Below are 22,341 nucleotides of genomic sequence, written 5' to 3'. Positions count from 1 at the left end.
AATGTAAGAGATCAAAATATAAAAAGATTCTCTTATAAGTACTAAAATGTAAATTTTAACTATTAAAAGTAATTTATAAATAAGTGTTTTTAACCTAAAATTTTTTAAAAAATAAGCTTGTAAAAAAAAATAAAGGTACCTGAAAGAAAACATTACAAAATTTTAGAAGATTAAAAACTTATATTTTTAAAAAATAAAATTATAAAATAAGAAAATATTAATTTTAATCCTTAAAATTAAGTTTAAACAACTAAATATAGTAAACTTTTATTAAAAAAATATTTATTATAATAATATTTTTTAATGAAAATTTTATAATTTGAGATATTTAAATTCAACTTTAAAGATTAAAATTAATAAAATTTATAAAATAAAGTAAATTTTTTTCCTTAGTCAAGAGACAAGATAGTGCCTATAATTAAAAAAATATGTTTTAATTCTTATGATTTTTTTAATGTTTTAGTCCCTCCGTCTAACACTATTAACACATATTAAATAACAAGAACTGATTAAAAAATATTTATTAATGTCGGAACTAAACTGTAATTTTTTATGTAGAAATTAAATTTATATTTTAACTTTCTTATTTGATATGATATTTGTAATAATAAATCATTTATTTAATATATTAGCTACCAATTTGACTATTAAATATCATAAACATTATTATAAAAGTTTAATTGTGGTACATTGTTATGGTAAATATTATTTACAATGTTCAATTATTACAAGACACAATATATATAACTTTCAAATTAATAACAATAATTCTTTTTAATACAACGATTTATAATTAAATGAAAATATATATTCTTATATTGTTGATATATTTTAATCAATTTTTTTAAACTATAATATAAATTTATCATATATATCTATATTTTATTATTAGTTTTAACAAAATAATTTTTTGTTTATTATAAAAACCACGGATGTAACCAGGGTATAGTGTTTTTGGCTGAGGGCCTAAATCCTTGTTGATAAGCAACATACAATGGGCTTTGTTGCTTTTGAGTTTTAACCGCGCCTTATAAGAGAGCAACCATTTTCTATTACCATTTCCATTTCAATTTACCAAAATACCAAATCCTTCTCTCCCTCATTTTCTCCACAAAACACATTCACACACGCAGTCGCTCACACCTCCAAATCTCATCGTCTCCGTCTTCATCCGCATCAATCAAAAACCCTTACCTCCATTATCTCTTTCTCTCGCACTCAATTCTCGCACCTCTTCGATCGCCGTTGCGTCTTCATTCCGCCCAATCCGTCTTTCGGTTCGGTTTCAATATAGCGATAACCATTTCGATCTATCTGGTATTGCCGGTTTCGTTTAATTAATCCATCCTTGTTTTTTTTCTCATCTGATTGAATTCAATTTCTCAGAATCGATTAAAATTGAAATGAACGGAGGAAGCATTGGCGAATGAATCTCGCGGAGTTTTGAAAAATGCCAGGATTAGCGCAAAGGAAAGAACAATTCACTAATGGTTCATCGACGCTGCCTTACTCACTTTCTGCCAATGGATTCTGGTCTAAGAATTCCGACGACGTTAGCTACAATCAGCTCCAGAAGGTACTGGATTCTTCTTTTATATTTTATAATTTTTTCAGTATTGATTTTTCGATTGCCGCTGGATCCCTTTTTTGTGTTGATTATTGTGTTAACAGTGATGATTTGATTGCCTTTATATTGGATCTTACAGTTGAAATAATTCTTTGATTAGTTTCTTGGGGATTGAATTTATCATTTCGGTGTCTTTGTGATTGATGAATGTCATTCAGTTTACTCTTTCATATCTTTACTTTTATGCTTTGTAAAATAACAAAACCTGATGTTAAATGGGGTTTCTAACATTTCTGTTTAATTTTTCTTTCGTTGTCGATTGAACAATGTTTACCAATTTTGCAAGCATTGCTTTCCTCAAGGTTGACATTGATGATACTTTGCTGGCTGAGGCAATGGGTTATTAATAAGAAATTCCCCTAACTTCAAAATTGTTTTTAAAATACGGGGATTGGACATGTGGCAGTGTCGGGCAGTATTGAATACTTGTACTTGTATCCTACATTCCTACCGTTTTCGCTTTTATTTATTTGTTTATTTAAATTTTAATACCAATTAGTATGGTACACCGCTAAAATGGGATAGATAATATTATTTTTGTTTCTGCAATGATTCAGTGTTGAGTTTTGAAACATTATTATCTCTATCTTAATTTTTAGGATTTATTTTGTGTTAATATTTCATTATTTTTATATGTTATACCCTTTCTACCTGTCATTTCCTCCTATGGTTTGAAAAAAATTTCTTATTCCCTTGTCTATTTTGCATTATATCTTTGTCCTTGTCATGTATGGCTTCCTTGCCTATCAATGATAGTGAGCAACTATCAAAATTATGGGAATAAGGGGGGAAAAAGGAAAGAGCATTGATTGGAATTGATATTAATTCATAGCAAAGGTTTTAAATTGTGTTTGAAGTCGTGGTTGTGGTTATATTGCAATTGAAAATATAGCAGGAAATTGTGGATAAATGCAGCGGATGCTATCGTATAGACCTAAATAATTGCAATATTATGGCTGCAATTGTGGTTGTAGGCCACAACTGAAAACTTTATTTCACAGAGATTGAGTATTGACCTAGGTCATGTTGATCTTGTTGTCTCAATAAAGTTGCTAGATGTGCATACCTTGTCTCTTATTGGTGTTTTACATTTGCAGTTCTGGAGTGAGCTGTCTTCACAGTCTCGGCAGAAACTTTTGAGGATAGACAAACAATCCCTTTTTGAGCAAGCTCGTAAAAATATGTACTGCTCCAGGTGCAATGGGTTGCTTCTAGAAGGTTTTTTGCAGATTGCCATGTATGGAAAATCTTTGCAACAGGAAGGAGTGGATGCTCACTTTCCTTGCAACAGACCTGGAGGTTTGAAAAAACAAAATAATGATGCATCAAGCATTATCAGTGGATGTCAAGATGAAATTCAAGATCCATCTGTCCATCCTTGGGGAGGTCTGACTACAGCACGTGATGGTTCATTAACACTTATGAACTGCTACTTGTATTCGAAGTCTCTGAAAGGACTGCAAATTGTAAGTGCTGCTCATACATATTGGATCCTTGTCCATTCTTTTCCCTCTTTGATAGCTAAACTTTTTTACACATTAGGTCTTTGATGGGGCACGTGCAAGGGAGCGGGAAAGAGAATTGCTTTATCCTGATGCCTGTGGTGGGGGAGGCCGTGGTTGGATTAGCCAAGGAGTAGTCAGTTATGGCAGAGGACATGGGACAAGAGAAACATGTGCCCTGCACACTGCCCGACTTTCGTGTGATACTCTAGTGGATTTTTGGTCAGCACTGGGAGAGGAGACTCGGCTTTCTCTTCTAAGAATGAAAGAAGAAGATTTTATTGAGAGGCTTATGTACAGGTGCCTATCTATTTGTGCATTCCTAGCACTGTGTTAAGCCTTAGATAAGTGAATATTGATATTAATAATAATATAAATGCTAATATTGAAATTAATCACACAGTTAAAATTGATATGCGAAGAATAAGAATAAGTAACATGCCTTTGAAAGGTTTAACATAAATTTCCTGAGTATAGCTTATCTTTGTGGGATCCAAGTTATCTATTTTGCATCCCTAAAGTGTTAGGTGGAAAATGAGAGAAAATAAAGATTTTGTGGGTTTGATATTTTTACCCTCTATATACAATTGATTTGTAATCGACTATATGTTGGATTCTAGGACAATTGATGCAAAAAATATGAACAGGGGTTTTTATCATAGCCATGAAGTTAAAAAAATGTTTTAGCAACATACTACAGAATACAGATGCAGTAAATGAAGAGTAAAAAATGGTGTATTAATGGAAAGGTTTGTGTTGCATAGTTCTTTTTGATAATGAGAAGTATTGTAGTGATTCATGGATTTTTAAGTTGAAAAATGAGAACATTGTCAAGGATAGGCTGTATGGGGGACAATTGCTTCTTATATGTGTATCAGTGGGGTGACGTGTCTTCAGTTCTTCTTTGTTGGATATGCCTATTTTCTGTCTGCTTTCATAAGCAGCCCCCAGGGTCAACCAAAGGATGAATCTATTTCTTGCCAGATCCATCTGATATTGAAGATTTTGGTCTAATCTTGTTTATAATAGTTTAGATATGGCTTGATTAAAAACCATTACCCAACATAGTTGCAGTTTGTGCTATTAGGTAAACATCATGATAACCGAAATAATTCAGACTGTTATAGATTTGTAGGACAACCTTTATTTATGGTAATGACCATATAGTAGTCAATAGCAGCTATGGCGGCCACTATTGCGGAGGTGCGGAGCAGAGCGGCTGGGTGCTGCAATTCCATCGCTGTTGCGTTGTGTTTTACTGTAACAGTTGTTACGCTGTGAATTGGGCAAAAAGCAGAGCAAATCCCAGCCCTAGAAGCAATTATTTCATCTTAGGGCAGAAGGACAATTTTTCCCTCCCTTTTTGAAAGTTGGAATGCTTTTTAAAGGGGACAATCTTGGGATTTTGTCCCCTTTTTATATGTCAAACAAGTGCAAAAGGGCAAGTTTGCCTCCCTTTCAAAAAGTTGGAATGCTTTTTAAAGGGAGAAATCTTGAGATTTCACCCCTTTTTTATATTTTTGAAAGTTGGAATGCTTCTCTGTCTCGAACCCTACCTCCTTTATTATCTTGTATTCTTGCTTTGTCCTCCATATCTAGCATAATTTTTTGGTGCAAGTCACCATTTCCAACCAAGTTTCGGTCATCTTTTTCATCTCCTGCAAAACCCAATTTATTTCTAACATGAGCAAAACATTTTTCGGTTGTCTTCTTTATGTCTAGTGTAACCCAAGCTATTTCTGATAAGATGTAGACTTTTTCTAATGATAGTGAGATATTTTTTTGGTGAAACCATTTGCATTAGAGTTTTTTTCCAGTGATTGAATGCTCTTTGATCTATTTTTCTTCCTTCTTTTGACTGTCTTCAAAATAGCAGTAATCCCGTTATAGCATTTTTTGGGGCGGCTGCTCTGTGCAGCTATTTGGGATTGACTACTATAACATTGACTTTAAGGTTCAGGCTATTGGATACAGGGGACATATGGATTGGATACACAAGTAATTTAGATAAGAAAAGATGATTTAGTTAGAGACAAGACAATTAAATACTTGGGACTTTGTGGACTATAGACATGGTCAATTAGATAAAAAACCATTATGCTGTATAAGAGTTGTTTTCACACAATTATTGAGGATAAATCAACAGGCAAGCTGTTGTTAGAATTGAAACAGACAGCATTCTCTGCTCAAATGGTGATTACTGATTTTTGTTGAGGTTTTAGACAATAATTTAGCCAACACATCAATGTTCACTGGCCTCTTTGTGATGGGGATGTTGTTTGTAAGAAGGTTTGTTGAAAGGTAAACACAATGGAGTGTGTGTAATATGATCTGTAATTAATGGAATTTGAGTTGAGAAAGACAAAGAAATAGGACAATGCTTCTGCACTTCCAGAGTGATTGCGACATAGGCACCTTGGTAGATTAGAATATTGACTTTATCTTTCTGATATCAATAGGAAAATATTGTAACAGATTCACTGCACTATTAGCTTTTTGCATGTCATTACCAGTTTTTTAACACTTTCTGTTAGTGTTTGTCTCTGGAGTCTAGAGTTCCATGGTCTTTCACAAAGGATATTCATGAAGCCTTATGTTCCATACTGTTTATTTAAAATTTCCCACATTGTATCTGGTGCTGGCTTGTTGTATCCTTGTACTTGGTTAGAGAACTTGCTGTTTTCTATAATCAAGTGGGTTGTTTTGCTATTAGAATTAGTGTGTCAGACTAGAGAAATAGATTTGTTTTTATTTTTGTCATTTATTTTCAACATTTTGTTCTAATACTCTTTCAGAAATACATAAAAGCAATGTTTACTCCTTTATTCCTAGTCTGATTGAATCTAGTTTGTCATCATTTGAAACTGTTTCTAAGCAGTATTATAGTATTTAGTGAGATTGTTCTTACCCTTTATACATCTACTTAAATGTACACTTTTAAGGAGATTCCAGGCTTTTGTTTTTACTAATGATTTACCATATCTATCAGGTTTGATAGCAAGAGATTTTGCAGAGATTGTAGAAGAAATGTTATTCGGGAATTCAAGGAACTAAAAGAACTAAAGCGCATGCGCAGAGAACCTCGTTGCACCAGCTGGTTTTGTGTTGCTGATTCAGCCTTTCAGTATGAGGTCTGACTTTCACATTTCTATCCTGTAAAATCTATGGTGATTGAGATTTCAGACGAAGAGTGTACCAAGTATCATTTGCATGACAAGATCGTTTTATCAAGTTACCATTGAGAACTAGAGTACAAGTTCTACCTTACACAACATCAATCCATTTGCTTTTGTTATTAGGTATCTGATGACTCAGTTCAAGCTGATTGGCGTCAGACATTTGCTGATGCTTCGGGAACCTATCATCACTTTGAGTGGGCTGTGGGGACAACTGAGGGAAAGAATGACATTTTAGAATTTGAAAATGTTGGATTGAATGGATGTGTTCAAGCCAGTGGCCTGGATCTTGCTGGTTTGAGTGCATGCTTCATCACCCTTCGAGCCTGGAGATTAGATGGACGCTGTACTGAACTTTCTGTTAAAGCTCATTCATTGAAGGGTCAACAGTGTGTACATTGCAGGTTAATTGTAGGAGATGGTTATGTTACAATGACAAAAGGGGAAAGTATTAGAAGATTCTTTGAGCATGCTGAAGAGGCAGAGGAAGAAGAGGTTATATAAGTGCACTAAGAAAATAGACCTCCTTGTTAATTATCCGTAGTTCATTTTATTTTGATAATTATTCATAATGAATTTCTCAGACTAAGTTTTATAATATATATTTTCAGGATGATGAATCAATTGACAAAGATGGGAATGAGCTTGATGGAGAATGCTCCCGTCCCCAAAAACATGCAAAAAGCCCCGAACTTGCTAGAGAATTTCTCCTTGATGCTGCTACTGTTATTTTTAAAGAACAGGCATGTTTAGCATTGATATTATTTTCTGCATCTATCTGTTTTGTTCTATTGCTGACTGTGTGTTATCCTGTCAGGTTGAAAAGGCTTTCAGAGAAGGAACAGCACGCCAAAATGCACACAGCATATTCGTTTGTCTTGCACTGAAATTGCTGGAGGAACGAGTGCATGTAGCATGCAAAGAAATCATTACATTAGAAAAGCAGGTCTTAGTTATTATGCCTTCAGGAAAAATGACTGTTGGGAATGGGGAAAAAGCTCTTGTTTCTATCTTGGAATTGCACTTCCTAAATCCCAATTATATGATTTTGTATACAGATGAAACTTCTTGAAGAAGAAGAAAAGGAAAAACGTGAAGAAGAAGAACGCAAGGAGAGGAGAAGGACAAAGGAAAGGGAGAAAAAACTTAGGAGGAAGGAAAGACTAAAAGGAAAAGAAAAAGATAAAGAGAAAAGGGGTTCTGAATCAAACGATGTTTTTTGTTCTCCTGAAATTTTGAAGGAAGAGCTGTCTGCAATTGCTAATGTGGAGCAAAATGATCATGTTAGCTGCAGGAATTCACTTACTGAAACAGATGAAAGTAATGTATTGAGGGATGATTCACCTCACATCCAAGATGATGAATTCTCCAGTGAATGTGGTACTTTGAAAGCACAAGACCTCTCTTATGATGAATGTGATGAAGAAATTTCAAATACAAAAGACGAGACAGGTCAGTCTTCAGTTGAACAATCAACGCTTTCTTATCGAAGACTAAGATGTAAGAAAGAATTTCAACTGGATATGCCTATGAAGTGGTCTGACAGACGCCGATATGCAGTTGCTTCAGAAAATGATGTGATGGTTGGCAGATCTGAGCCAAGGTATTATGGAGAAAGTTTTGTGACATCTTCCAGGGTAATCAATGGATTGAATAGGCAATCAAGAATAAATGTCCCTACAAAAGCCAATGGTCGAAATGTTGGTTCTAAGTATAATGAGAAGTTCTATAGTTCCAAGAATCGGGCAAATGACAGATGTGACATTCATTCTTGCAGTTGTAGCTCAAATAACGAATATAAGATAAGGATTGAGCAACATTCTTCTACAACTAGAGTTAGTCGGGAGACAAGAGATGAATCTGCAGATGCATTGAAGCAATTTTATCGTGGTAGTAAGAATAATCAATTAGACTATATGCATGATAGTAATGGAAGAACCAAAAGCAAAATCATCATGGGGAACTATCCAAACAGGGATTTGTTTCAATCAAGGAAAGTGTGGGAGCCTATGGAATCTCAAAAGAAATATCCTCGTAGTAGTTCAGACTCTGATGTTGTTTTGAGGTCCACTAAAGTTCAAGGAGTTCGGCCTGATGTAATCAAGTCATCTAGTGGAGAAGCAGTTGATTCAGGTGAAAATGATGATGAGGAATGTAATTCAAAAAGCTTAAGCAGAGTGAATGAAAGCCGTCATAATGATTTTCATGTAGAAGCTGAAGGTTCTTGTAGCTCTACAGATATTGCTTCTGAGGAACCTGGAATATGTCCAACTGGAAGCTCTGTCTTTAATAATTCTTCTGATCCCTCTCAGAGTAGCACTTTTAGTTCTGATAACTGCTCATCATGCTTAAGTGAGGGTGATAATAATACAACCTCATCAATCCGCGAAAATCCAGAATCATCGACCACATCAGATTCAGAAGATGTTAGCCAGCAATCTGAATTAAGAGACAGTTCAGCTTGCTTGGAAAATGTCTTGTCTGATTGTCATGAAGTTGCCACAGAGAACAATAACCAGAATGAAAATGGTGAGGGATTGGCAAGAAGTTCAAGCTCACTGATTGGTCCGTCTTTGGATGGTACAAGAAGTGAGGCATTGGGGAATCTTGCTGTTGAAATTTCCCAAAATTTTGATAATGGTTTTTCCACTGCTAATGTGTGTTCTCAACCTCAAAGAATACTCCCGCCCATGTCAAACCGAAATATACAATTTCCAGTGTTTCAAGTTCCTTCATCAATGAGTTATTTCCATCAAAATCCAGTTTCATGGCCGGCAGCTCCCACTAATGGGTTGATGCCCTTCCCGCATCCAAATCACTATTTATATACTGGCCCTCTTGGATATGGCTTAAATGAGGACCCGCGCTTCTGCTTGCAATATGGAGCCTTACAGCAACCTACGCCTTTATTCAACCCTGCTGTTCCAGTTTATCAGCCTGTTGCCAGAGCCAATATCTTAAATGCAGAGGAACAGACTCGAGTTTCCAAGCCAGCATCTTTGCAAGAGCATCTTAATGGATCTTTCGCAGAAAGGACTGCTCCAGCAGGAGCTATTTCCAAAAAATCCATGTTAAATGGAGAAGGTAGACATGATAATTCTGCCAAGTCACTAGAGAATAACAGTGACTTTTCCTTGTTTCATTTTGGAGGACCTGTAGCCCTTTCAACAAGTTCTAAACGGACACTTCCATCTTCAAATAGTGGTGCTGTTGGAGATTTTAGCTCAGAAAGTTCAGCAGATCACGTTGAAAAGGTCCATGCATGCAATAAGAAACAGACTACCATCATGGAGGAATACAACTTGTTTGCAGCAAGTAATAACTTAAGGTTTTCAATTTTCTAAAATGATAAAGTGAGAAGTATAAGGTGGCTGTTGTGGAATCCAGTCCCTAGCTTCACATATGGTAATGCAGATTTGAGTACCTTGTAATTTGATGAACAATAAGCTTCCTTCAGCAAATTCCAACTTAGCGTATAGTTTTTTTTTTATCAGTTAATTGTTGCCTAATTGTCTTTTATTTTTTTTATTTTTTGGGTGTAGGGAAAGATTGAGAGTGGTGGTATTTTAATGGTCCTTTCTTTTTTCCTTGTGCGTGTGAGGTCATAATCACCCTAAAGTTTCAATGAAGCATTTGTTCTTCGTAATTCTTTTTGTCATACTGAAACCAAAGCAGTCTCTATGGTGAAAGCTGTATTGGAGTTTTTGAGTTGACATTGTCATTATGATTAAAGCATTTGCTTGACTGAGGTTGTTATTTTTTCTTCAGATGGAAAGAATACATGCTGAATTCAAATTTAGTTCTTTTTCATGTGAATCTCACGATTTTGTCATGTAGAGACATGCAAAATTTGCAGGGACAGTGAAATTAGATGTGGAGATTTTATGTTTTATAGTGGTTACTAAAGGATGTAATGAGGAGAATGCTTGTATGATTTTAATCTTGAAAAAAGGAATTGAGAAAAGTTAAAGAAAAATTTTAGAGAAAATTATTAATAATTTCAGTCTTTTAAGTTATTTTTAAGCATATTAAAGTAGTATTTTTATAAAAATTATTATATTAGAGATAAAAAGTATAATAAATATTTTTTAAAATAAAATTTTACTATTATTATTTATTTGAACTTAATTTTAAGATTAAATTTTTGTAATTATTAAACAAGATTTCAAAGTAAATGATTTTTAAGAATTTAATTTTAAATCGACTTTAGTAGTGCTTGAACTTACTTTAATAGGTGATTTATATGGCTTAAATCAAAATAAATAAAATTATACAAAATATATTTATATCACAAATGAGTTAAAAAAAAATTTGATAATATTTTATTATTATTTTTAATTGCAAACCACTCTAACACATTCAGAATGAAAAGATAAAATTATAGCTAAGATTCCTCAGAAAGAGAGGAAGAAAGACCATTAACAAAGGCAACATACACAACACAATGACATTGAAAGCTAATAATGACGGTAAAAGATAATGTTACTTTAATATCAGATGATACTAAATAAAATTTGCTTAATTAGAAACCACAATAAAATGAGGGTCAAATTAAGATTAGTTCAACAAGTCAGCCCACTTAACTTGCTAAAAATGGTAGATCAAGCTGAATGTTTTGAATTTGTTGTTCTGTTCAGTCTACCTCATTTTAACTTGTCAAAATGTATGTTAATGATATGCCGAGATGGGTTAGTCTTTCTAACTAATTTTTAATTTTTAAAATATTTATTTATTAAATAAATGTTAATTTTTATTAATATAAAAGTACTTTCTAAATATTTCTTGTAATTTTTTGTGTGTTAATTTAGGTTGGTTGACTTATTACCTATTGGCCTACACTAGTCTTTGACATGCTAGCTTATTAGCCTACTAGTCTATCCTTAATTAGGTTAAACTACAAAATTTAGCTTATTTTTTAAACAGATTGGGATGGACTATCTCATTTTAACACTCCTGTCACAAAGCCACCAAATAGCAACACTAACATCAACCACAATATCAGCTACATCAATCACATAATGTCATTAAACTCCTTAAAAAAAATTCAAAAACCTAATTGATTAAAAAGTATTTTTTAATAATTTTGTCTAAAATTTTTTTGAATCTTTTTCAGACTCTCTTTCAACCAGAGTCATATAATCTACTCTTCTTACTAGTGTTTCCAAAGGTCTTCTCTATGATTGAACTACTTTAGTTAATTTTCAATCATCTTTTTCATTATAGATGTTAATCTAATATTCTTTTATATATTATCATTTTTTATCTTGTTCTTTTTTATGTATTCGGATATCTGCCTTAACATTCTCATTTTAGTTACTTTTACTTTCTTCTTGTATTGTTCTTTTAAAATTCAATATTCACAACCATATGAGATAATTTACTATATTATAATAGAATAAAATTTTCTTTCAGCTTAATAAATACTTTATAAATTTATAATCTACAATTAAATCAATTCTATAGTTAAAAATTTATTCTATACTAAACCAGAATAGAATTATATACATTTTCATTATAAAAAGAAGTAATTCAAACATATCTAAATAAATATTATGTTTATATATAAATCTTTACATTATTCCATTCCATTTAATTTTTTTCATATCACTCATTATTTAAGATCCTATTCACTTCTTTAGACTTTTATTAAATTAAATAATAGATTTGATTGTCTATTTGTAAATAACTTCTAAATTTTATTTTAACACACTAACTTATATTTTATGAGTAACATTTTCATTAATTTTTTCATTAATGCTAGATATTGTTGAAGAAATTCCATGACCCATCTGGGTTGAAATTTATCCTAAAGTCGAGCTCACTCTTCCTAGAGTCCAACATGTTTAATAACATTTTAAGTTTAATCCAACGTCTTAATGATTACGTACCGTACACTGTTCTGTTTTTACTGTACTAAGTATAGTATTCGGGAATTACCTAATAATTTGAATAAACTTCCAAATTCACTAGTGATTGATACATTAGCTTCTGAACAATTAAAATTGCATTCGTGGTTTTAACAAATACATAGGTCAGCTTCTTAACACAATCCTGTACATGGCATGTCAAATTAGTAATGCAAAGTAACTTTTTCTAACTTAAATTAAATTATTCAGTTGGTTTTAAATTAATTTCCCCTATTATGGAACAATGTTTGAGAAAAGGGACAAAAAATCCATAACTCTTCTTCCATGTTCCCCCTTGTCCTCGTTCTTCTTCTCTTGATTCATCTTCTTGCCCAATTCGTCTTCTCAAATATACAATAAGCGTAATTGCCTCACTAATTTCGTATTTTTCATCTCATCTCTAAGCCTAATCAACTCATCAATTTAAAGTTCTCACATCTCTAAGCCTAATTGCGCCATCAATTTAGACCTAGAACCTCCCACATGCTCCAATCTCAAAAACAAACCCATAAAAGTTCATCGTCAAAGAACCTCACCACTATCTTTCCATCAAAACCTCAAACAAAAGATGCACTTGTAACTTAAACTATACTCCAAAAGCCACACAAAAACTAGCATTGAAAAACACTAAAAGCCACCATCCTCCCCAAAGCCATGTTCTCACCAAAGAGAGCTTCCTTACTAAAAGGTCTTGATTTCACAGACCAAAAAGGAAAAAAAAAATGTAAACCCTCAGTCCTTTTTCATTCACAATGGAAGCAAATTTAAGTGGCATTGACACCGAAGCGCATCTTCAACCTTGTAATTGACCAAACCTAGATGTAGCATTCTCACCTCACCTCACCTCCAGAGCATATTTCCCAGCATTAGGAAAAGCAAATTCATCTCATTTGGGACCATTCCTTCCCTGTGAATCACAGATCATTAGAAGCACATCAAGCTAGAAACGGAATCAAAAACTCATAGCACCAACCCAACCATAAAATTAGAACTATCATCCTGTAATACAAGAAAACCCATCACCATCTTCAGAGCCCCAAATCAAATCATAAACCTTGCTCTATGATCAAACTAGAAGGAACTCTGGCAGAAAGCTAGTCACTGCATCATCCAGCCTTCAGGCTTCAACCACTAGAGCTAGTTGACCTCCTTAGTAAGATCCCAACACAAGGTCTAGCAAGCCACCACATCTCCGTGAATGTTGATAGCAGAACCAGTAACTTCTGTTGGTGGGGAAGAAGGTGGTGAATCGTGGTTTTTTATATGGATGTGTTTTGGTGGTGAGGATGCTGAGTCTTTACCATTGGGGATGGCAGTGCTTGATGATGAATCTTGGTGTTGGTTTGATTCGAGTTGAATGGAGAAAGGTGGTCTTGGTTGAGCTTTGTTAGACTAATGGAATGTTTGAAGTGGAATGGAAAATTCAACTTAGACACAAAAAACCTTCCAAATACCATGCAATGGATTTTACAAGTGAGGGAAAAACTCACCTATCGATCAAATTAAATTATTTTATAACTTTACCCAAAAAATTTAAGCTAACAGTCATAAAGCCAAACACCATATAGAAAGTCTGATCAAATTATGTATTCAAATGCACCCACTCTAGTTTTTAAGCCCCCGAGTAGATCAAAGCAGCTAAATAAAGGCCAGGTTCATCCACAAACTCAGCCACTTCAAAAGAATAAGCAGCTGCAACTCTTTGTAAAGATGTTTCATCAGGTAGGTCCGAAACTACTACTTCTGGGTACTGTTGTCGTTGTTGTTCTAATACTTGTCTTCCTTGGGTATGACTGATAATCACCCTTCCACCTACAGGTCAAATTCAAAATTAAATAGGAGAAAACATCTTGGGAGCACTGAGCTGAACTTCAAAATAGGCAAGCATAAGGTAAATAATGTATGGAGCACTAAAAGAATACATCAAGTTTTCTATGTGATAAAGTCAAGTGTAAATACAACTAGTAAAACAAAATCATATATTTAAAATTTATCATCTTATTTTAAAAAAGTCATAAGTAAATAACGAGCTTGTGTAAAAATAGGTTAGAAAACACAGCATGTAAGGAATGTTTTTCATGAAGCATATGGATTTAATGCAGAATTACTCAATGTTTCAAAAAAATAGTTAGAAGAAAAACATTATTCAACACTCATGAGAGGAAAATTTTGAGACACAGTGTGGGAACAAGTAAATAGAATGACAGCTCATATTTTAGAATGAAGTTCCCATCTAAAATATAAGAAAAAGTGTAATGCTTGCAAGGAATTCTTTTAAGGATTAATTAGATATTTAAAAAGTTAAAAGCAATTCTTAAAAAGTGGTTAATTTACGAAGTAAGTACTTCAACTATTTAAAAAATAGACCAGTATATAAAATGTTTTTAACTAGCATTTCTCAAAGTATAAATCCACAAACAACCGAAGCAGATTTGTTGTGTTTCTTACCATCCAATATGCAATGAAATGAACAGTAGCAACAGGAACCAACAAATTTTCATTACAACAGGAAACTAATTGAAGACTTGTCGAAATGGAAGAGAAAAAGCTCACCAGCTGAACATTTCTTAGCCAAAGACACCAGAATGTCATCAAGTTTGAATGGCAACGCAGGAAGAAAATAAAGAAAGACAACATCAAAAGGTGCCCATTTCTCCGGGACATACAAAATCTCTCCTTGCCAACACTTAACCTTATCATATTTCTCTTTGACACAAGCCAATATCAGAAGCGAATCATGTACAACAAACAGAGACTTGCAGGGTGTAGACCCCATCAAGAAATCTACAAACTCTTCAGACCCAGTTGAAACCAAAACACTCGAACTCTCTTCAACCTTCCCAGAAGATATAATTCGCTCGATGCTTCGCTTAAATTCCTCTTCCGGACCGGGTTCACCACTATCGAGCAGGGACCAATCCTTTTCAATAATTTCTGCAATGGGAACAAAAGATGCTGCCCCTTCAGGGATAGAAACTGGGGCATCAGTGTTTGAGTCTGTGGCTCGCAACAAAGTGGGTTTTGATGTCAGAGAAATGGGAGAGAGATTGAGACCATTGCCACAGAGAGTATGCGAAAAAGGTTGGTGTTTCGTTTGAAGAAGAGGATTGAACTTGCATACTGGTGGGCTTATAAGAACGAAGGAACCCAAAGAGAGTGAATTCATGGATGGAAGAAGCAAGCTTCAGAAGTTGAAGGGTAAAGTAATTTCAAACCAACGGTGGCACCGAAGTCGAAAAAACAAAATGGATTAGAGCAGAAGACAACTTAGGGTCTTGGGTCTTAGGTCTTAGGTCTGAGGTCACCCACTAATACGTTAAAATGAAAATGATAGTTTTGATTTATGTATTGTGGTGTATTGTTAAACAAATATTTCAATTTTTGTGGATAAAACTAATTTGTATTATTTTTTTATTAGCGAAGATTTTACACAACAAGTACTTTATCTTTAGAGTTATATAAACAAGACTAATTTCAAGTGAATAAATTATGTTAAATTCTTAATATAAATTACATTATGAATTTGAGTTTAATATATTATTAGTATAAAGTTTTATATCATTAAAATAATTATTTTTAAAAGTTAAAATTGTTTTTATTATATGAAAATTTATGCTTGAATAATAGTATACAAACTCTTCACAACTATTAGTATTTTAATTGAATTTTACATATATTATTTCAACATTTGCTTTAAGTTTTATATATTATTTAAAGCTTTTAAAATAATTTTTTAACCTTATATTATTATTTAGTATTTAGGAGTTCAAATTATTTTATTTTTCTAAAAATATATTATAATAAAGAGTTGAAAAATATTCCATAAAAAGAATACTATTATACCACATAATAAAATCCTCGACTCAAAATTAATGGTTATTTAATTGTTTTTCTTTTTATTAAATTTTTTGTAAACATTTTTTCTTTATGTTTAAATGTTTTAATGTTAATATTTTAGAACATCGGTTATTTCGTATAATCGCCATCTCTTCAAGCTTATTAGACGTTGGTTATTTTATCTTTTAGCCAGTGAATTTTTAGTGTACTAAATTAAAAGTTTAAAATAAATAATCTAAAATTTATTATATACATATTTTAAAATTTAATATTTTTAAAAAATATTATAATTATTAACAATGAATAAAATAAAATAAATAAAGTTTAAATTAAAAATGCACTAGAAAAAATCAAAATTTAAATTAACATTGAGTTAAAAGTAAAGTTTTAAAATAAAAAGAATCACTTGATATGATTAGAAACAAAACCAACTCCTTACAAATATTTCAATTTAAAAAATTATAAAAAGACTTCTATTTATATTTATACATATAAATCTTAAATAAAGTGAATTTGTCTATATGCATTCATGTTGGAATGTTTGTATATTCTAAGGCCCAAAACCCAAATCCAATAATCTTAGAACGTCAACGAGCTGCAACCTAATTGAGTTGGATCTTAAATTTGAGGTCCATTTAAACACAAATGTTTATACAGCTGACACTTGTCAGTTGTCACCAAGAATATAAGGGTTGAGAACCTTCTACGCTATGCTGGACTCACCACAGGAATTAATATATTTCAGAGCGATTTTCTCTCAACGATGTATAAATTGTTGAGAGATATTTATATTGTAGCAATATTTATAAATGGTTGTTATATAATATCTATTTTCTTAATAATGCAATAAGTAATAAAAAATAAATTTATCTCAGTCAACTCTACTTAACTCATTATATAAATTTTTTAAAGTCTTATAATTAATAAATTTACTTAAATTCTAAGGTCCAATATAAGTAAAAAAACATTTAAGTTAAAGAGTAATTAATAACTATTACGTGATTTGGATATAATATTTATTAATTGTATTTAAATAAATTTTAAAATTATATTTTAAATCATTTTTAAAAAATAAAAACATATTATTTTTAAATTATATTAAAAAATTATCATAAAAAATAATTTCAAATATAATTATGTTAAAAAATACTATAAAATTAAATTAAATTAAATTTAACTTTGCCTTTTATATTTATCTAATTTTTAAATCAAATTTAATATGGTGTGTTAATGATTTATTATTATAAAAAGAAAATTTTATAAAATGTCATTAAAATAACAATAATTAATGATACAAATATAAATTAAGTTTATATATGATATAGTTAATTTTTTATATAAATATAAATATATAAAACTTTAAATAATTATTTTTAATAAATTTTACATAGACGTATAGATATAAATAGATTTGTTTGTTAAAAAATTGTAAAAAAATTAAAAAAAATTGTTAATATATATTTAAAATTTAATAATTAATAAATATTTATATAAATAAAAAATAAGTTAAAAATTAAATTATTATTTAATTTATCAATTTTTATGTAATATATAAATATGTGTTTTAATTTATTTTATATTTTTTATGTTATATTAATATTATAGTATTGTGAAATAAATTAAGTATTTAATAATTATTTTATTTTCTTTATATATATATAGCATTGAGTTTAAAAGTTTATATTAAGCTTTTAAGATAAAAGTTTAGAAGCACAAGTTATTTTAATTTAAAAAAATATTCTATAAAATTAAGATAAAACAAAAGTTAAATTTGTAAATATTTATTTTTTTGTTAAGCATCAACATTTTATATTTTTATTAAAGATAAAATCAGAGTACAATGGGTACTTTAATCCATTACATTTTTAAAAGGAATTAATAATACACGTGAAGAGATTATTAATTCAATTCATATATACAATCGAGTTTTTCAAAAGTTCTAATGTAAGCTACTTTTAAGAATGATACTCAATAAAATTAAACATTTCACTGACATTTAGCATGCCGTTATTAAAGAGAATATTATTCTACTGAAGTCAAATTATCCATATTATTGCAAATCACACCATTACAACTCCCTTGCAATGACTCATGCAAATTTTCAGGTAAATATATATAGACACCAAACTATTTGAATACCATGTACTATAGTGTCATAGAAATACTGCAATGCCAAAAAAAAAAAAAAGGTAAAGTAAATCCTCATCTTTGGTATCACAAAACCCACAAGTGTTTGATGGAATTGTCAAATCGCATTTAGTCAAATTTCTTTGCACCGAAGCTGCATTAAGCAACAAATGCCACATGAATATCACTACTTTTTTTGAGTGCACTGACCTTCCAAATTTTGAGTAATGTTTGCACTAAACACAACTCCAAACCACTGCTTGCAGTAAAGAAATTATAAATGTAGAGATAAGGGGATTGAATACTTTATTCTTTATTACCATTACATTTTTACATCAACATGTCATTCACATTTTCTCTTGGTTTTTTCCCTTCCACAATCTCACACAAATATTTTAAATCCTTCTCCTATGAAAATAATTGTCTTCTCCAATAAATTTTTCATACCCATTGGCTCATTTCAAATCGTCTATTGTTCACCACTTGTGCCTCCTTATTAGTTACTATTGAAAATAGCCTTGGATATGAATTCACTAATGCAATATTTCTCACCCATTTATTCCTCCAAAAAAACTAAAGAAATAATCATTGCTAAGAACTCATGTAACATTAGAATTTATCCATCTATTAGCTTACTTACAAACCCACATCACATCCCTCCACCAATCTGAAATATTATGAGTCACCTTCAAAGAAACTAATATAACAACATATGAACCATGCCACGCCTGTAGCACATTATGACATAATGAATTTGAAAATTTCAAATCTCTACAAACTCATTTACCCAACAAGCTTCAATTAAACTATTTTACATTTCTCACCAAAACCACCCTTATTCTTTGACATGCATATTCTTTCTCATTTAACCCAAGTTATTTTTTACGATTCTTTCACGCCACTTCAAAGAAACTGATGTTGAATAATCTTCACCACTTCCTTGATGACACTCAGTGACATTTTTCAAAAAGATAAATAATGTATTAGAAGACTATTTAGAACAACATTAAGTAGTGTTATTCTACCCCCAATAGAAATGTATTTGTGCTTCCAAGATGTTAGTTTGCGTCTAAGCACCTTAATAAGTTTTTGTCAAGCACGTCTTCTTTCCAATTTATCGCTAAGATAGATGCCTAAATAAAGAAAAGACAAAGATTCTACCTTGCAATTTAGAAAGCAATATCTAGAAAGTCGTTTGTCACATTGACCCCTACAATACAACTTTTATGAAATTAACTTTAAGCTCATATATAAGCTCAAAGTTATGTAGAATAATCTTTGTCGTCCACAAATTTCGCTCAGTAGCTTTGCCTATAATTAAAGTATTATCTGCAAATTGTAACAATGAGATTTTAGGTTCATCATTAACTTTGACTCCCAAAAAAAGTCCTTTTGATATGACACTCCTCATCAATTCTCCCAAATCTTCTGTTGCCAATAAAAATAAGAAAAGAGATAAATGATCGTCTTGTTTAAGGCCTCTACTAATCGTCACTTTCTCCATGGAGCTCTAATTTACTAAGAACGATGAATGACCACCACATATATATACAAGTCTCTATTCACTTTACCTACTTCTTTACAAAGTCAAACTTTCATAGCATATATAACATAATTTCAATTTACTGAACCATACAATTTTTCATAATCTACTTTTAACACAAAATATTTTCTTTTAACTCTTAGCATAATCCACCACCTCGTTGACAACAAATACACTATCTAACATGTTTCTTCCTTATATGAATACTGATTGTTGCTAATTTATTATGCCTACTAATATATCCCGCATTTTATTTGCAAGCATATTTATTAATTTTTACTATATTTACAAGTTACTTTTTGTATCCATAAATTTATTATGCTTGCTAACATGTCCTGCAATTTATTTGTAAGTATTTTATATCTACATTTCTCAAGATGGTAACATTCTTTTTATATATATATATATTAATTTTTATTTAATCGACTCAATGAATTTAGTCGATGTTACTTTTTGTTATTAACTTTATGTGTTTATTATAACTTTATTTATTGAACATGAGATGTTTGTACAAATTACATTAAAAATATGATTTTCACAAATAAAATAAAATAAAATATTTAATATTTTTAATAATTTTATAAAAGTAAATTAAAAAAGTAATAATATAAAAATACTAGAACATGAAAATTTTATAATTAATACTTAAAAAATGCGCTAAAACTTATTTTTAGCCTTTTGACACAAAAATTGATATAATTATTTAATATTTATCAATAGTATAGTTTAAAATTAAATAAATATGTAACTTAATTTAAGAATAAATTATTATATTTTATTTAATAGTATTTAATAACAATAATTATTATAAATATTTAATATTATAAAAAAATATTTTTTAAACAATTTATTTATTTACAAGTTTATATTAAAAAATATATTATGTAAAATAAATATTTTTAATAAATTATTTTATAAGATAGTATATGATTATTTTATAAATAGGGAACTAAAATAATTTTCTTAAAAGATAATTGATTCATAAATTAGCTCTTATCCTATTTAATAACGTGGACTTTTTACCTTATAAACTTTTTATATAATAAATTTTTTAACTTTATAGACTTTTGAACCTTAACTCACTCACGTGAATTAAAACAGACCAATTTGACAACTTTAAATTTATTTTAATAACTTTATTATTGCAAATAATAATAGTATTGTAATTGTATAAAGTATACAATCAAATGCCTAATTAAACATATTATGTGTCAAACTTTAAAAAAAAAACATTTCAATATGTTTATTTTTATCATGAATTTTATTAACTTAACTGTTTAATTACAATTATTGTAAAATAAATTGAATCTATAAAATTTTACATAATTTAAATATGAATTATTATTATTATTATTTTATTGTTATTTTTTTGGATTTTCCATCCACTTTCAAAATATTTTAATGAATGACATTTTATTCACAAATATAAGTCAATAACTCATATCTAATATCATACCAATTATGGATTGATAAATTTAACACTTTTTGCAATGTTTACTGCAGGTGAACATCCAAAACATCTCTAACAAACAACTTTATATTATTACAAGTGATTTTATATTATGCCTTTAAAATGATATACTTAAAGCATAAATTTTAAATAGATATTATTTAAAATAAATTTTTTTATATCATTATTTTAATGATAGCTAGTTTCTAAATATTTTATAACAATTAATTTTAATTAAATAAATTTGAATGTTAATTAAAATAATTAATGAAATTGAAAAATTCATTTAATTACATAATTAATTAAAGGAATACTAACTTATTTTATATAAAAATATATAATGCATGTATTATAAAATGACCAAAGTAAGCGGTTATACGTGTAAAAAGACGTATACATGTTTTATTCCATTTTTCAAAAAAGAGAATTTAAATTTATAAAATGTCCAACATTTCGCTTTTATACATAATAATGTACTCTAGCTATATATATATAAAAGTAACTTTATTTGTTTTATTTTAAGAAAAAAATATTTTTTTTGTTTTCTTTAAAAAGGATCAAAGTCTTAAAATAAAATTAAAATTTATGAATTAATTTTTTAAATAAATTAATTTTTTAATTAAATTTTATTTTAATATGTAATTTATTTTGTTTTATTGTTTTTATAAATTTATAATATTTTTAATTCTGTAAATAATAATAAAACTAAAAAATTGTCAATTTTTTTAATAATGCATCCTCTCCTAATTTCTTGAAGTTACAATTATTATTATATTTTTTAATTTTCTTTCAGTGATAACATCAATGATGAAATGAATTCAAAATATTATAAAAAAATTTTATTTTATAATTTTTATTAAATATTCCATTCTTAGTTATTTATTTGTTTTATTTATGTGTTTATTATTACCATTATTGTTATTTCATCTATATATAGACTGTAGAGTAATATAATTTGATTTATACTTATATTTATTTCATAATTGGTAAAATACAGTTTATTTTAAGATTATAAAACAAATAAATAAATAAATAAAATTTATAAAATAATTTATAATATTAATGTATAATTTTTTTTTATCATCATGTATTTTGAATTATTAAAACTTATATATATTAATATTACTTTAAGTCTTATCTACTATCAATATGTTTAAAAATTAAATTAAATTT

General features: G+C 29.7%; 2 protein-coding genes across 4 annotated transcripts; one reads left to right on the top strand and one right to left on the bottom strand.

The window, feature by feature from the left end:
* Positions 1–1,013: 1,013 nt before the first annotated feature.
* Positions 1,014–10,272, top strand: LOC113861874. 3 transcript variants are annotated; one of them, XM_027494959.1, is made up of 9 exons: positions 1,069–1,317; positions 1,387–1,576; positions 2,725–3,093; positions 3,170–3,429; positions 6,119–6,260; positions 6,429–6,800; positions 6,917–7,048; positions 7,123–7,251; positions 7,364–10,272. In XM_027494959.1, the coding sequence occupies exons 2-9, from the start codon at positions 1,451–1,453 to the stop codon at positions 9,647–9,649; spliced, it is 3,816 nt and encodes a 1,271-aa protein (XP_027350760.1). In that variant the 5' UTR covers positions 1,069–1,317; positions 1,387–1,450; the 3' UTR covers positions 9,650–10,272. The 3 variants fall into 3 exon arrangements, with proteins under 3 accessions (XP_027350761.1, XP_027350760.1, XP_027350762.1); XM_027494961.1 differs by having other exon boundaries at positions 1,090–1,277; XM_027494960.1 differs by having other exon boundaries at positions 1,014–1,576.
* Positions 10,273–11,588: 1,316 nt separating this feature from the next.
* LOC113862997 lies at positions 11,589–15,502 on the bottom strand. Its single transcript, XM_027496352.1, has 2 exons — positions 14,765–15,502; positions 11,589–14,023 (listed from the first exon to the last, which is right to left on the bottom strand). Exons 1-2 carry the CDS (start codon positions 15,375–15,377, stop codon positions 13,824–13,826), a joined length of 813 nt encoding a protein of 270 aa, XP_027352153.1. The 5' UTR covers positions 15,378–15,502; the 3' UTR covers positions 11,589–13,823.
* Positions 15,503–22,341: the final 6,839 nt, after the last annotated feature.

The sequence above is a fragment of the Abrus precatorius genome, unplaced genomic scaffold, assembly GCF_003935025.1.
Source record: "Abrus precatorius isolate BTA unplaced genomic scaffold, Abrus_2018 Scaffold3, whole genome shotgun sequence".
Classification (NCBI taxonomy): Eukaryota; Viridiplantae; Streptophyta; class Magnoliopsida; order Fabales; family Fabaceae; genus Abrus; species Abrus precatorius.
This window is presented reverse-complemented; position numbering and strand designations above follow the sequence as displayed.

What these genes read in the sequence shown, in the direction of transcription:
- LOC113861874 (XM_027494960.1), top strand. Translation starts at nt 1,451, where the DNA reads ATGCCAGGATTAGCGCAAAGGAAAGAACAATTCACTAATGGTTCATCG. An exon ending in ATTCAGCCTTTCAGTATGAG is followed by an intron (nt 6,261 to 6,428) that starts GTCTGACTTTCA and finishes TTTTGTTATTAG; the next exon opens with GTATCTGATGACTCAGTTCA. An exon ending in AAGAGGCAGAGGAAGAAGAG is followed by an intron (nt 6,801 to 6,916) that starts GTTATATAAGTG and finishes ATATATTTTCAG; the next exon opens with GATGATGAATCAATTGACAA.
- LOC113862997 (XM_027496352.1), bottom strand. Translation starts at nt 15,377, where the DNA reads ATGAATTCACTCTCTTTGGGTTCCTTCGTTCTTATAAGCCCACCAGTA. An exon ending in GGCTAAGAAATGTTCAGCTG is followed by an intron (nt 14,024 to 14,764) that starts GTGAGCTTTTTC and finishes TTTGACCTGTAG; the next exon opens with GTGGAAGGGTGATTATCAGT.